Genomic DNA, 17101 nt, shown 5'->3' with positions numbered 1-17101 from the left:
TCTGGATGGGGCTGATGTCACACTCCAAATGTCTGAAAAACAACCGGACCCTGGGATTAAAATACACAAGAGAGGCTGTCTTTCTTATCTGAAGCCAAATCACTGGGAAAAAAGCAACCAACACAACATTATTAGATACAGGAGAGTATTTTGATGCTTTTGGTGCAAGTGGAGAGCATCACGCTGTGTGCCACAGAGTTTGTTAAAATAGCAGAGTTAAAATACCAGTATGACAAAATGATTTGTATCCAATCCAGCTGAATGTAATGAAAATATAGTTTTTAAAAAGACATTTGATCTCAAGGGTTATTAGTGGGATTAAAATGGTCCAGAGTCATGGAAAGGGCTTATTAGCACCAGCAGCAGGTTCAGGAAATCTCTGGGCCCTTGAGACCAGGATTAGCCAAGGCTCTGGATATTGTCTGGATATTGCTTAGCATGTAAATTCAGTTTTCATGTCAGGCTGCTTATGTGTAATTGGGGGAAATGCTGTATTGATATCCCCACCCACCTTTATCGCAAGGAAAAAAGGAAATCTAAGACAGGCACGGGAGACCCCGGAAGACAAGGAAACACGCTGTAAATAAAAGCAGGCTGCGACTGAAGATAAAAATAGGTGGATTCTCGTTAGGAAAAGGCAGGAGCTGGCTCTTCGCACAGTGACCTGAATTAATACTCTGTCTGTGGAAATAGGAAAACTGTGCAGCCAAGTCGTCACTAGGGGGCGCTCTTTCCCTTTCTTCTGGGCTCTTCCTCGCCCTCGTTCTCTCCGTCATTTACTGCAAAAGTTTTTCTAAAACTAACAATGCCAGTGTAAGGAAGTGCTAGCTGCTGATTGGACGGGGGATTTTTGTAGGTTTGATTCCTTGATTGGACAAAAGCTGCTGGGGGTGGGAAGAGTGTTGATGGTACGGCGGGGGGGGGTCCCCTCTCTCTCCCCCTCCCTTCAGCCTCAGTGGTTGATCTTGTTCTCACTGTACACTTTACTATAGCTTGCAATGTGACACTAAAATATAGACTCACTCTCGCACACATACATCACACCTCATACACACACACACGCACGCATACAGACACACGCACATACCTACACACACTCGCACACACACGCATGCACGCACGCACACACGGACCCACGCGGAGGACTGGGCAATCCGGAGGGGAGTTCTCAAGGATCTATATAGACATTAGCTCCGTATATTTTAGGAAAAGCAACGAGAGAGAGGAACTAAACCTGGTCCAACAACACGGAACTAATTTGTGCTTTGGTTTTTCCACCACCCACTCCTGTTTCTCCTGCATCATGTTTGGGGCCCCCGTGGCACTGGATTTTGTAGTGCTTTTCTGCCTGGCATCTGCGATCGCAGCTGTGGAAGGTAAAACACGAACAGCAAAAGGGGGGGAAACTTTTGTGGTTAACCGGCTCGCTCCGTTTGTTGGTGCCCGCAATAATGCATGCTGCGTTCTGTCTCCCCTCTTCCTTGGGCGAGAGGATGGCTCGCGAAGGGGGCTTGGTGGTGGGGGGGAGAAGAAGGGAAGAAATCGGCTCAGGTCGGAGGGATGGTATGGACGGCGTCTGTCTGGACACCCTTCCTGACTTGCCGCCACCGAGCGGGTTTCCCATCCAGTCCGGCTGCAATGCAGTTCTGGCTGGCCGTCCCTTGGAGCTGGGCTCCCGGGTGGGCAAGGAAAGGAGACCTTAACTCGGTCTGGAGTGGCGGGGCCGCTGCAAACACCCAGCCTCGGCATCAGTTGCCTTTGCTGCCGGCAGACCCATCGCCTGCCGCCCGCCCCTTTCGCGTCCTCTCTGGCAAGTAGAGCGAAGCTGGACGCAACAGCCCGCGGAGCCCTTTGGCGTTAGCCAAGCGAGGGCAGCTTTTTGCGGGGTGGACAGTTTGGAGGTGCGTGCTGGGCCAGGGAGCGAGCTGACCGGCTGCGGACGGAGCCTCTGAGCGGGAAAGGCGCCTCTTTTGGAGGACGCGCTTTGCCAGGGAAAGGAGGCGTGTGGGCAGGCAGGCAGGCAGGCAGGTGTTCTAGCGGGCGATGGGCAGCCGGCGGGACGACCGACCTCTTTCACGCACACGCACCTACAGGGACCGTCTCTCCAACCCCGCCTTCACAAAGTGCGATCCGCGGCCCCTCTGCTCGCAGGTATTAACACACACACACACACACACACACACACCGCCAAACACATACATTTTATCAGCGTGTCCATTAAGAGGAAAGAGCAGAAGGGGGAGAAAATTGCGATTGCTTTTAGCTGTGAAATATTCCAGAGGTGTCTCTGCCCCCCCCCCGCCCCCGATGCCTCATTTACGTGTATTATTCTGCCGTGCTCTCCATAGCAGATCGCTATATATCACTAGGCGAGACTGGAGGTGTGGCGTTTATTGTAGCAAATATATCACTGTGATCGCAAGCCCCTCTTTGCCTCCCACCTCCCCGAGTCTTGCTGCTCCTCCTCGTGGCTCGCGCGTGTGTGTGCCGAGGGAGACCTGCCACAACCTCCCCCCCCAAGTGTATGAATGGATCAAGCCTTAAATCAAACTTTGGCTCCCCCCCCCACCGGTCTAAAAAGTGGCTGAGAGTCTGTCTCCCCCCCCACTCCCACCCGTGTTATTATTTCGCAAACGGAGACCAGTGGAGGAACTTTCCCATTGGCACAAAGGAGAGAGTGCTCATTCCACCAGCCAAAATGGAAGGGGCACCACCCACTCTTTGGGTCTTCTAGTGAAGGTGCCACTGTTTCTTGGGTTCCTCCATTCAGAGAGGAGTCTCTCTAAGGAGTCCTGTCTGGATGGCTCCACGGCGGAAGGTGGTGGTGGGGGGGAAGAAGTGCTGTCACTCACTTTTGCTTGGGGGATGAATGACAAACGTGACCATTCAAAGGATGTTCCCCGTTTAGGTGCTAAACAGAATCCAGGAAACCGCTTAGCTGCTTCCCTGATGCAACAGGGCAGCAAAACTTTTGAAACCCTGTAAATCTAATCCCCACCTTCTTAAGCCGCAGGGAGCCTGTTATTTTACAACTGGGACCATCTTCTATGAATAACACACTGACAGCAAAAATCCCCTCTTTTTGTTTAGGGCGGCAGGAATCCACCTTCCAATCCTCTGCCTTATCCGTGATGTAACTGAGGGATGAGATTAGGTGGAAGGGGGCGTTTACAGTCTTTCTCTTTCCCCTTTTCAAAAAAGCAATTTTCTTCTTGTGTGGATCTTCTCTCAGCTGGTTGTCTTTGCAGGGGCTCTTTATTAAAATTGGCGAGAAGCAAGGGAGGGGTCTTCTGCCCATGGCAAGCGGCTGGGAAGCTGCCTGGATGGTGCTGGCTTCCTTACTGTTGACTATTAGAAGACTATGAAGATAATAATGATGATGTGGGAAACATACACACATGAACACACACACACACTGCAATTTGAGCGTGTACCCACCCATTTCAGTTTTTGTTACCAAAAAGGAAAACGAACATTGATGATGGGTGGTTGGCAATAGGCAGATTTGTCCTTTAGGAGAGGAAAGATTATCTCTTTGGGCGCACAGGACAGCAGCTGCTTAATTTGTGTAACTTCTCTCACTTTTTAATTACTGTTCAGAATTTGGTAGACGTGAGGCAGAAGACCCGATCTAGGGTATGGCACCTCCCCCCATAGAGTGGTTGCAAGGGTCTGATTTATGTGGCTGGGATATCATTGATTTTATTTAATCTTTGACTTGTTCCAGAGGAGGTAGGATACTTAGGAAAAACATCTTTTGAATATGCAAGGTTTGATTTAAATAATGAGCTCAGGCTGCTTCTTGCACAAAAGGGCCACTGCGTTTCATGTAAGGAACCATCCTTTGAAGTATGCCCTGTGATCTTTTGTAACATAGCTTTTGGATTACTTTCCTTCTCATTGTGTACCCAATGCCTTCTGTGTTTATAAGGTTTATTTAAAAAGGCTTTTTGACTATGGGTTCATAAGTGGCCCAAGTAAGCACTTATAGGAGACCCTCCGAAAGGTTTTTTTAAAAGTTGAGTATTTTAAAAAATGCAAAGGAATTTAGCAAAACAGTCAAAGCAACTTGCTATTTAGGCAGTGAAATCCTTCCCTGATCTCTGAACCTGCCAGAGTTTGGTAGTCTTGTTATCTGTGTGGACCGACCACTTTCAGAGCAAAGCTGACATCTGAATCAGCCTGTGCTTCAGTCCCAAACTCTGAAGGATTGCAGTTCATTTCCCCTTAAACCCTCTCCCCTTTCCTTTTTGCCCTCTGGATCTCAGGAGTGCAGAGTTAAGCTAACTCCATGGCAAACAGCTCTGCTTACCCAGCTAATTCCTCCGTAACCACAGTGAAAAATGTCTCAAATCTTGGCAAAGCACAAATGACAATGGCCGGGAGTGGTAGGGGCTGGTTGAGCTGCATAGTTGCACAATGCCTGCACTGTTGCTTGGAACTGGGCTGGCTGGAGGATTTTGGCTTTGGCTGGAATGCTATTGGAAGGAGTCCGGGAAAGAGACAACAAGAGGATGAGTGAGTGCTGGTAAGTCGGTATTATTCCGTTGGCATGACGGAGCTTGTGGCAGCAGAGTCGCTCTTCATGTTTCTGCAAAATGTTAATCAATCACCAGGCTGCAACATCATCACGCTCCACCATGTTTCTAGGACCTGATCCATTCAGACCAGTGATACCAGTGGAACATTCCCAGCAGGGGCTGCAAATTATTATTATTATTATTATTATTATTATTATTATTATTATTATTATAACATTTTCTATCCCACTCTTCCTCCAAGGAGCCCAAAGCAGTGTACTACATACTTGAGTTTCTCCTCACAACAACCCTGTGAAGTAGGTTAGGCTGAGAGAGAAGTGACCGGCCCAGAGTCACCCAGGAATGCCTTCCTGTCTCCTTTGCACATGGGTGAGGAGGGAGATGGGGACAGGCGAATTCACTATGGCTGCTTTTTGTCTCTGTACTCACTGTTAAGGGTTTTGGTCCTACTCATGAAACTTTGAAGGGCACTATATCAGTTTTTTCTCTGTTTGGTCCAGGCTGTGGCATGTTTTCTTTGGCTAAGGGAGCCAGCCTAAAGGTTTTAGGAACCAGTCTGCCCTCTGCTCCATGAGCTTGCCGCCACTGTTCTTCTAACAGGGATTCCCAGATGTTGTTGACTACAACTCCCCAGAATCCCCAAGAAAAAGCCATTGCAACAACAGCTGGAAATTTGTGTTAGAGGGAACACTGATCCAGATGAAATTAGTCATTACTAAGTCCCATAGAAATTAGTGGTAAAGGTTGTCATGACTAACTGATCTTATTGGTTCAGTGGTGTTTAGTTATGAGCAGTAGTCGCCCATACTAATAGGCTGGAGGGGCAGAAAATGAGCCCCAGGTGCTTGGGTATCAGGGAACTTAGTAATGCTAGTCTTGACTAGGGGTGTGCATAAATCAAATTCTGCAATTCAATTTGAAGTCAAATCGAATCGCAGAGCCCTCAAACTGATTTGTTGAAAATAGCCGGAATTGATTCAGGGTGATTCGGGTGCCATTTTGAAGCCCATTTTGCTGAGAAAATGGGCCTCAAAATAGCATCCCCCCCCCCAGGAGAGGTGGTCTACCAATTGGGGTCGGCAAATAGACCAGCCCTCCATTCTGGACTTATCATGTCCACCTGCCTCGGAGGACTGGTCTACCAGCCCTCCAAATTGGGTAGATGCACTAAATGGTGTTCAAATCACTCCAGTCGATTCAGATCAAATCAGGGGTTATTCTCTGATTATTCTCCATTTTGAGGGCTTTTCAATTTGGGGTTGAACCTGCGAATTATCCCAAATTCAACCCGAATCAATTTGAGGTCGAATCTAATGGCACACCCCTAGTCATGACTCACTGATTCAATGGTATTTAGTTATGAGCAGTAGCGGCCCGCCCTGTACTAACAAACTGGAGGGGTGGAAAGTGAGCCCCAGCTGCTTGGGTACTGGCAGCTACTCTCTCGCTGCCTTCTGGCCTCACCCTGGCTGTAATTGAGCTGTGCGGGCTGGTCATTCATCTGGTAAGGGAGGGAAATCCCCAATCCTGGTCATTCTCCCAGCTGGGATTACTGCACAAATGACCAGCCAGCACTTGGTTCAGTTATAGCCAGGGGAGGGTGAGAAGGCAGTAAGGGAGAGGCTCCTATACCCAAGCAACTGGGTCTCATTTTCCGCCCTTCCAGCTTGTTAGAATGGGCACTTACTGGTTATGAGTAACTAGTTTGGTTGCTGCCCACAGATTATAAAACCATAAGCCCGATCCCCACATGCACTTGATGTCTTTGCACCGAGTTACTATATCTGATTACTGTTGTGTGAATTGAGACTGCTGAAAAAAGCATTTTATTACATATGTGGTGGGAATGTCTTATCGTTTTGGGGTTTCAGAGCAGGATTATGTTTCAAACTGCGAGTTATTAGATGGATCTAATATTTGTCTTTGCTTATAATGCAACTAATTTCTTTTGGGGAGAAGACTGAATTCCAAACAGGGCCTTCCCAGTTAATATGATATAGGAAAACTTGAGATTTCTTAACAGTAGGGAAAAAATTGCATATTGAGGCAAGTCTCATGATCAGTGAGACGCACCTTTAGCGGGTTTGCAGGGCGAGTGGGCTTAGCCTGCTCTCCCTGCAGACGATCACCCGCAGAGCCCTGGGAGGCCGGACTGGCCACCCATGCGACTGTTGGCTGTGTCACAGAGCTGGCGGGGGCTGCGGGGATCGGGGGCCGTGTGGTCCCCGGAAGTTCAAGGATGCCCCGCACAAGGACATGGGGCATCCTGGAGACATCCCCAGGGCCAGGAGGCTGGTTTCAGCCTCCCACCAGGGGTCACCTCATGTTTTGCTGTGGCGTGGAGCTGCGCTGCGGCAATACACGATCAGGAAGAAGAGGTTAATGGAGCGCTCACTCTGTTAATCTTGGCTAAGAAGAGGGGGGATTAGGCGGGTTGGCTGCCGGGAGCTGCACGGCTCCCGTGGCAGCACACGACTGCCAAAAAGTGGGCTTGGCTCCCTTAGCCTGCTTTTGGGCAATCATGAGAATCACCTCATTGGCTCAGAAGCTCTCTCAAGTGGAAAATGAAAAATAGCCCGGTAATATCTGCTTACCTGGATTCCTTTACAGGAATTTCTGGGACCGGACGAAAGGGTCATACAAAATAACATTCAGGTCAACATTTTATAGGTAAAGGGGAACATATAAGAACAGCCCTGCTGGATCAAGCCCAAGGCCCATCTAATCTAGCATCCTGTTTCGCACAGAGGCCCACCAGGTGCCGTTGGAAACCACAGGCAGGAGTTGAGGGCATGCCCTCTCTCCTGCTGTTACTCCCCTGCAACTGGTACTCAGAGGCATCCTGCCTTTGAGGCTGGAGGTGGCCTCTAGCCTTCTAACTAGTAAGCCGATGATAGACCTTTCCTCCATGAAGTCATTCAAACCCCTCTTAAAGCCATCCAGGTTGTTGGCCCCCACCATCCAGCCCCCACCCTCTTGGCCCCTACCCTCTTAAAGCCATGGGGGCACCCTCATGGCCCCCACCTTCTTAAAGCCATCCAGGTTGTTGGCCCCCACATATGAACCCCCCCACTCATCAGCTCACTTTATTTTCCCGCCACATGTGTCACATTGGTCTGTTGGTGGCTGCCTTCTTTTCTTTCTTTTTAACCCAGCCACTTCTCCCAATGGCTGTTGGTGGCTGTCTTTTTTTTTTTTTTAAACCCAGAAGTCCTCTCATGTAATGCTATGCTATGTGTTGATGTAGTGTCATGATGAGGGGACTTCTCCCCAGAAGTTTATTCACAGTGATGTTTTGTGATGATGTACCATCACAGAGAGAAAAAATGTTGGCTGCCAGGAACCACGAGGTGGGGGTGGGGGGCGGAATGCCACTTGTCATTTCACCTCGCTTCCTCCTCCCACAATCCCTTAATTGACCCCACCATTTCTTTGGTTGTATGCAGGGTGGCAAAATCGATTTGGCCTTAGAAATTTCCAGTACTGTTTAGTTATAAGCAGTAGCGGTCCCTACTAACAAACTGGAGGGGTGGAAAATGAGCCCCAGCTGCTTGGGTACCAAGTTTTTCAGCCTCTAGTCTAGAGCAGGACTTTTTCTAGGCAAATTCTGCTTTGGTGAGTACCATCTTTGGGGACACCTCTGGAAAAGTGGAGCCATTTTTGGAAGGGCGGTATAGAAATCAAACAAACAAACAAACAAACAAACAAACAAACAAACGCCAGTGCCACTGCCACCAGAGATGACTCTTGTGTTCAGGAGTGGGTGGGTTGTCCCCCAGTTGCCCCTGCAATGTTGATCTCTCCTCCACTCTGCACCATCCACCCCTCCTTGCCTAACCTGGGCCTCTTTTGAAGAGTGGAACAGCTGCACAGCCACACGTCGCCGCTCTCTGATACATCACTCTCTTATTAATTTCCATCTCTGGTAGGGTCAGGCCAGGTAGAGCAATATCACATGGTCACCACTGAAGGGCCAGATACCACCATGAAGTATTATCATCAGTATTCATTGTTGAAAAGCCCCCAAATACAAAACAATGTCTGTATATTTGTTTGTTTATACTTTTATCGATAATACAAAAACATGGTATTAGAAACGTTATATTAGAAATGTAATTGATTATTCCTATTTGACATTTTATTTCTCTGTTCTGTGTTACACGTATCTCATTTTTGAATAATGGTACACTGGCACTATATTCAGTTTGTATTAATTCTCTGCAGTCATGTTTGTAAATGTTATTTCTTTTTATTCTTGGATTTGTAAAAGAAAAACAGAAAAAGTGCTTTAAAAGGAAAATATTTCAGTGGAAGTGATAATGAAAGCACTGTCTGTGGTGTTAAATCTGTGAGCTGGTCTTGTGGTAGAGCACATGAATTGTCCCTTGCTAAGCAGGGTCCACCCTGGTTTGCATTTGAATGGGAGGCTACATGTGAGAGCCCTGTAAGATATCCCCCTCAGGGGATGGGGCTGCTCTGGGAAGAGCATCTGCCTGCTTACATGCAGAAGGTTCCAAGTTCCCTCCCTGGCATCTCCAAGATAAGGCTGAGTGTGGCCAGAACCTAAGGGGTATACTCATGAGTCAAATGGGCCGTAACCCAAAATTTGGCTTTAAAAAAGCCAAATCTGGCAACAAAGCGTCCTGCTTGCAACCTTGGAGAAGCCACTGCCAATCTGTGTAGGCAGTACTGAGCTAGATGGACCAATCATCTGACTTGGTATATGGCAGCTTTCTATGATGGCCCATTAACACCTGCAAGGCATTATTTAATGTTGCAGCCACCAGGTAATGAACATGCATGTGTACCAGCCCATAGAATGAATCCTAAGGACCATCGCTCAGGGTAGCACATGCTTTGCATGCAGAAGGTCCCAGGTCCATCTGTGGCATCTCCAGGTGGCCTTGGAGAGCTGCTGCCAGAGAGCTGTAGATGGTTCTTAGCTGGATGGTCTGACTCAGTGTAAGGCAGCTTCTTTTATTTGCCATGCAAATAATTGTAATGAAACCTCTATTCAGTACCCTCTTCTAAAACAATATTATCCTTCCTTCCAAATCCCTCTCCAGTCTTTCCTTGAACAACTCTCGGAAAGAAGAGCATGCCGCCTCCTTAGGCTGCCTGTTCTGTGTAATCCCACTTCACCATGCCATATGGGCTAATGTTGCGCTCCAGACTTGCAAATCACTCCCACTCACTGTTTGGTGTGATGTGCTTCTGCCAAGATCAGAATGCTTGCACACTGAGGCTGTGCTCTTTCACAGAACCTACCAGCTTAGGAAATACAGCACCATATTGTTCTAGATGCAGAGGAATCTCCTCAGGATATATTGTCTGTGATTGAAAGATCTGCAAAAATGGAGGCTCACCTGAGGTGCTCTGCGCTGGTCCTGGGCTCATATTTTGGTTCCTAAGGAGGAACCGGACATTTTTTCTCCATAAAATGGATTATTGGCATCTTGGATAAATACCCCTTTTGGGGCTCTTGAGTGGTTGGAGGCCATATGCTGTCCCTCTCCTATGAGGAGGGGGAACTGGGATTAATGGCCAGTCCTGTGACCGGCAAACTTCCCTCAGCTTAGCTAACAACAGCAACATTGGTTTTTCTAAGCTTTCTCACATACGGAAAAAGAGGATTGTTAATACAATTGTCACAGAAAGCTTGTGGCGGGGGGGGGGGGACCCCATATGGGTGAAGAGTGACTCCCTCTACTGCCAGTAACTCCTAAAGTAAAGTAAAGTGTGCTGTCAAGTCGATTTCGACTCCTAGCACCCACAGAGCCCTGTGGTTTTCTTTTGGTAGAATACAGGACGCGTTTACCATCGCTATCTCCTGTGCAGTATGAGAAGATGCCTTTCAGCATCTTCCTCTATCACTGCTGTCCTATACAGTGGTCCCTCTACTTACGAAATTAATCCGTTCCGAATGCACATTTGTAAGTCGAAAAATTCGTAAGTCGAAAAGCGGTTTCCCATAGGAATGCATTGGGAACGGATTAATGCGTTCCGGAGCCTAGAAAAAAGACCCAGACCCCCAGTAAGGCTTGCAAACTGCACAGGAACATTTCTTTTCAAGAATAAACAGGCAGTAAACAGGCAGGCAAGTCAAGGAAACCGCATGTAAAATTTGTAAGTCGAGGAAACCCCATCTAAAAATTTGTAAGTCGAGGAAACCCCATCTAAAAATTTGTAAGTCGAAAAAACCGCATCTAAAACCGGATCTAAAACTGCCGTTTGTAACTCGAAAAATACTTATGTCGAGTAGTTTGTAAGTCGAGGGACCACTGTATAGGTGTTTCCCATAGTCTGGTGGGGATTCCAACTGACAACCTTCTGCTTGTTAGTCAAGCATTTCCCCACTGCGCCACTTAAGGTTACTTCAGTAACTCCTACTGCCTTCTTAAGCAAAAAGACATACTTTTGAGACGGGAGAGGAGGTAACTGGTGGTAAGGCTGACATCACCAGAGGCAGGGCAGGCTTCTGCAGCCTCTTAACTGGAAAATATGTATGCTCAGAGAATCCTTTTCTTATGAGGACATCGAACTGTGGTTTTGTCTGCTTCCTGATTCTGTCTGAGAGACAGATAGTGCCACATACGGTAGGAACGACAGCCCTGTCAGGGGCGTCGCTATAGGAAGGGGAGCTGCCTGCTGGGTGACTTGAGGGGGCTGCCTCCCTGGGGGCTCTCTGAAGAAGAAAGTGGGGAGGACAGGGGCCCGTCTTCACCTTTTGTCCCAGAACCCACTCCAACATTGCTACTCCCCTGCACACGAATACTTTCTAGCTAAGGAGAGGCCAAAAAGGCCTCCCCTGTCTCTTAACAAGCCTTTCCTGCTATTAATTCTCTCTTCCCCTTTCTTAGAAATGTGGTTCTTTTACTTAGACAGGGGGTATGTGAATTACATTAGCAAGGAGACCTGGCTAACAACAGGAATGGGATGAACCCCAATCTGAGCTAGAACCAAATTTGATAAAACCAAGCCTGATTTGAAAAGATGTGAAGCATCTAAACTGAGGGAGTTCATACATTTTAAAAAAACCAAAAAACATTTTATGTTTTACATTGTTGTAAACCTCCCAGAGATGCAAGTTTGGGGTGGAGTACAAATTAAAATTAAATTAATAAAATATTTTGAACTCTCATAACTGCAGATTTGCCTCTCTTCAGTAGACCAAATTCACACAATGATTTTTCTCCATTTGTTTTTATGCATTTGATCATGGACTGGTTTGTGTGGTACTTCATTCACCAGCCCAACACCAAAGAGTGTTTGTATGCTGGGATCATACATCTTCTTCCCTCCTCTCAGTGTGCAGGGGCACCCTTCATCTATTGTGTTTGTGCATGTGTGCTTAACTAGTTTAAACTAGTATTTGATCACGTGCAGTGGAGCAGTTTGAATAGGCCATCCCCTACGATTAACGGATAGTGCCCCTGTATGCCAGAAGGGGGGAAGGCCAGGAAAGGTTGTGCATGCTTGCAGTGGGCACATATCCTTATCCTGTGGAGTCGGGGTTGGCTGTCAAAGTGTGGTTCAGCCACATGTCAGCCTCTCAGAATCTGTGTTTAAGTATTTATATTACTTGTGTCATTTGGTAAAGCTGAAAGCGTGGCTTCTTATGCATGGAAAAACAAAGGGCTTTGAGTATTTTCACGTGTCTTGAAACCAATCTAGCACTGTTTTGTCCCATCTGAAAAGCATATTTGAAAAACAAACATGAAGCAAGATGGAGAATGATCAATTGATGGATGACTGGATTTATTTGTGAAAAATTGCAGCACTTTGCAGCTAGTAGGCCACTTTATAATAAGTGAAAGTGAAAGTACATATGATATCCTGTTTGAAACCATTCAAGTAGGCAAAATCTGATACCACATGTATTCAGGGCCAGACATCTTGCACATTCTCTGAGTTATAAGCATGTCTTGATTCCTGGCATCCAGAACAGTTGCCCCATTGCGAGTTTGTGGAATGACAGCTTCTAAGTGGAATTTCTTTTATTATTATTATTATTATTATTAGTAGTAGAAATTGGTTTTAAACATTTAAATCAGATCTTTTAATTTTTCACTTTCTTAACATTCAAATTCTAGTAAGCTTTAAAAAATTTTTTTTAATTAAAATTTAAAATCTAAATATAATACAGGCAACTTTTTAAAGTCTCTGTTTATAACCTCAAATTGAAACCATGCCCCTTTATCAGACACATTGAGTGTGACACAACAGCTCATGTGTTTTTTTATTATCATGGACTATGGGACCTAGAGACTGAGAAATCGTTGCAGAAACTAGGTTCTAAGAGACAGCATCCTATAACACTTCAGGATCATTCATTAACTCCATTTGAGTGATTTTGAATTTCTGTTCTCCCTTGAAGTAGGAGGTCACAGCTCACATAGGGTTAACTTCCACTCCTTCACTCCCAGTAGACAGAAAATATCAGGTATTCTGGGGTAGCTGAAGTCCACTCTCCCAGCTATAGTGTCTTTAGTTTTCAAGTTCTGAATTCATTCATTCATTCATTCATTGGATTGATAAACCACCTGATATAAAACATCTCAGTGGTTTTAATAACAAAAAAAGGAGAAAAAAGTGCCATCAATTAAAACCATTAAAAACAACACAATAAGGTCATTCAGATGACCTGTGAATGGGGCAGGTCATCTGAATTACGGAGGCAGAAGGGCTCAAGTACACCCCTCTTCCTTGATACCCAGTCGTGTGGGGGAGAAGGCAGGATCGATCTTACCTCCCCCTGGCTGATCTTTACTGGGCCGCGCAGCTCTAATACCCATATCATCCACGTTGCTTCTGGCAGCGTGGCTGTCTGGAGGCTGGGGGAATGCCCCCCAAAGCTCCTCAGTACACCGTGCAAGGAGTGTGATGCCCTTGGGGATTTCCCCAGAAGCCGGGCACTCTAGGCACCTGGCTCTGTGACTGCTCAGGCTACTGGGAGTCTGAGCAGACACACGACTGGGTATCAAGGAAGAGGGGTGTACTTGAGCCCTTCTGCCTCAGTAATAGCCGGGGAAAAGATCTTGGGCTGCCCGGTGGGGCATTAGTGGGATTGAGACCGATTCTGGCACTCCACATGAGCAGCCCTACCTCAGTATTAAAATTTTAACCAAAAGCCTAAAAAAACAGGTGTGTCTTGAGAGATTTCTTGCAGGCAGCCAGAGATGGGGATGTATGACTACTAATCAAATAAGCAGGATATTTACCTTTGATCTCTTGAGAAATGTTGTCCTACCCTAACTACCAGTCCTTTTTAAAGAATATTGCAGACACTTGTTGCCCAGTCCTACACATATTTTCTCAGAAGCAAGTCCCAACAAGTTAATGGGCCTAACTCCTATGTAAGTTTGCCTAGAATTGCACATTTGGTCTTTACATAAGTGATCTTGCTTAGTGTCCCTGCATGAGTTCAGAGAAAGCCAGACTCCAGAAAGCCAGAAATCAATTCCATAATTGCCCTCCCTTATGCCAAGTGGATATCATTCTGCACTGCAGAAGGCATGTACGCTACATGATCAAAGGGTTTAGATTATGCTCCCGGGTCATATAAAGGCTCTATTTAGTAACTATGCAATCTGTTTTAATTGTTATAGCAGCCAATTAGTATGCATGTTTGTTCAGGAAATGTATGGTGTATAAATCTTGATTGAGATCAATGATTTAAATTGGTCTTTTTTTGTGGAGACTTAAATCATGTTTTAAATCAATGATGTACATTGCCTTAATATAAATCAATCCACTCTGCTGCTACACAGCTTGCAATAATTCCAATGGAGTTGTGTGGGAACTAGCTGATGGATATAATCCATGGTGCATACAGTATGTGTATGTTTTGTATGTGTGCTAATACAAGAAACTTCCCCCTTTGAGAAAAAGCAAGCTGCAGTAATCCCCTGTTATAGTTCAACTGTAGATAAAGATCCTAGTATGTGATAACAAGGAAGATTTCTAGAGAGCAACTTTCCACAGCTTCTCCAGGGAGTCTCCTTATCACACTCTCCCAATGTCAGACTCTTTCTTTCAGGACTGATGCCATGGGGCAGTGAAAAAAGGATGGGATTGCCATACAGTATATCCATTGCTCCATGGCAAAACTGGGTGGAAGAACAAGTGTTGGAAGCTCAGAAGCATGGTCTTCAACACGACTCATACTTTCCTTCTAGGGATCTACCTAGAAAAACTTAGGATGGGCATGTATCATTTTGGGGCGGGGATGCTTCTGCCATATTTTAATAATTTGCATTAACCACTTGTTTTATGAGATTTTTAAAATTGTGTTTTGTGGATTTTTAATTTGTTATTACTTTTAAAAATTGTTTTAAATTTTGTAAACTGCCTAGAAATGTTCATATCAAGTGGTATAAAAATATAATATAATACATAATTATTAGTATTGTGAACATTTATATACCACGTTTCAACAACAAGAAAAAAGTTCTCTCTTTTTAAAAAAAAATTAAATTTTTATTAATTTTAACAATAATCTTAACATTAACATTCACAACAAATAAACAGATATGGACTTCCCGCTCACACCTCCTCGTGAATCATCAGTTATAAAGTTAACCCTTGCTATAATAATAATTCAAAGCATAAATTTAAACCTTACAAACACGATTTTAATCTACCCAACCTGCACTTATTACTAAACTTCATACCCTGTTGTAAAATCAATAGTAGGAAAATAGTTCTTTCGATACAGCAAGAATGGCTTCCAATCTTCTTTAAAACATTCTAAATTTTGGTCTCTTATCAATATTGTAAGTTTTGCCATCTCCGCATATTCCAAAATTTTTATCAGCCAATCTTCTTTTGAAGGCAGTTCATTGCTCTTCCATTTCTGTGCATATATTATTCTGGCCGCCGTGGTAGCGTACATAAAAATGTTAAATTAGTTGTAGAAAATACTCCTTGTGTTATCACCAGCAGGAAGGATTCTGGCTTCTTAGGAAATGTCATTTTAAATATTTTCTTTAATTCATTGTATATCATGTCCCAATAGTCCTTAGCCTTCCTACAGGTCCACCGCATATGAAGAAAGGTTCCTTCAGAGAACAAGAAAAAAGTTCTCAAAGTAGTTTACATAGTGAAAGAAATTAAGGAATGATGATTCCTTGTCCCAAAGGGGCTCACAGCTTCAGTCACTGGAGGAATGCTATGCTGGGGCTAAGTGGGGACTGTTGCTCTCCCTTTGATAACTATAAGTAAACCATTTTAAAAGGTACCTCTTGGCCCAGGTTGCAGGGGTTTGCCATATGCCCCAGTGAACTCTGGTCAGCAGCTAGTTCTGCGGAGTCACTGGGAAACTAGGCAGACAGAGTGGCTCCTTCTGGTGGTGACTTGCACACAGCTTGACTACCACAGCTCCCTGAAGAGAATGGGGAATCGTAGACATGCATGGTTCCATGTGTCTTCTGTTCTCCTTTCTCCTGTTGCAGGCACTAAGCAAGATGTGGAATCCCTCCCCCTGACATTTATGTTGCCTCCCTTTCTCCTCTGTTCTTGGAACTTGTGTTTACAGTGAATGTGGCCAGCAACAACATGGAGCGGGCCAGGTTTGGCCCAGGGGCCATCAGATGCGAATTGCTATCACAGAACTATGGTGTTGGAAGCGATTCAGTGCAGTTGAAATCAGCCCAGGGTTACACACTCCCATCTCCTGGATTGACAGAAAGCTTCAGAATTTGAAGGCTGTCTTAGAGGAATCGACTCAGTCTTTTATAAAGTAGCATTGGAAATAGTAATGGGGAGGGCAGATGGATGAATCTTCAGTAGCATCTGGGCTTTTTCTTTATAGCCAGAAGAAATCACAGATCAGCTTAGCATGAGTGAAGTCGTAAGACTCGCTTGGCTGCGATTGATTTCTGTTAGAATTAGGCTCCCAAATGGTGTGCTTGCAGAGTTAAAGGGACTTCCTGCGTTCCTATAAACATTTGTGCTGTATTTCTCAAACTTTGATATGGAGCACATCTTTTCTCCATTAAAATGGGAGGTATTTTTCACTCTTGTACCAAAAATGATACATAACATATTTTCTTGATCGGGTTTCAGAATGAGACCAGGGAGACTCCAACTTGTAAGTTTCTTCTTGCAAGTGTGGGATAGCTCAGTTAATATTGTCCTCTAGTGCCCCATCATTTCCTTTGCTCAGCAAGTCAGGGATGGGACCATATGATGTGGCCAATTAGTGTTTTGTATTTCAGGCTCTGTGAATTATGGCCTATGAATGAACTAAGCCTGCAGTTTGTTCTTGAGAAGGGATAACTTATGCAGGGAATGGCTGACATTAATCATTTGAGAACAGAGCTCTCCTACCTCTAGAGGCTTCTGTCCTCAGCATTAGAATCAGGAGGCTCCGGCTTTCATGCTCCTCCTTCTTTCTCTTAACTCCGGGTGCAGTAGTGCCATTGGGCAGCTCTTCGAAACAGTGAAACAACCATCAAACTGGTGCCAAAAGGAGAATTTGCTAAGGCTGTGCTCTCACAATTATGGTAATCCTGGAAGGATTGCTGAGCCCCACAGAACTGGCTGGTTGTGAGAATATA

General features: G+C 45.3%; 1 protein-coding gene across 4 annotated transcripts in view; it reads left to right on the top strand.

Moving 5' to 3' along the window:
- Positions 1-930: 930 nt before the first annotated feature.
- EPHB1 (EPH receptor B1) overlaps positions 931-17101 on the top strand; it is a 482626-nt gene continuing 466455 nt past the window's right edge. For 3 of the 4 annotated variants that reach the window (XM_053307810.1, XM_053307811.1, XM_053307809.1), the window contains exon 1: positions 932-1376. In XM_053307810.1, coding sequence (XP_053163785.1) covers positions 1112-1376 — 265 coding nt within the window. In that variant the 5' untranslated portion in view covers positions 932-1111. Of the gene's footprint in view, positions 1377-17101 lie in introns of all 4 variants that reach the window. The other variant, XM_053307812.1, reaches the window with a different exon arrangement.

This window comes from Hemicordylus capensis, chromosome 3 (assembly GCF_027244095.1).
Source record: "Hemicordylus capensis ecotype Gifberg chromosome 3, rHemCap1.1.pri, whole genome shotgun sequence".
Lineage (NCBI taxonomy): Eukaryota > Metazoa > Chordata > Lepidosauria > Squamata > Cordylidae > Hemicordylus > Hemicordylus capensis.
Note: the sequence above shows the minus strand (reverse complement) of the source record. Positions and strands in the feature narration are given on the sequence as shown.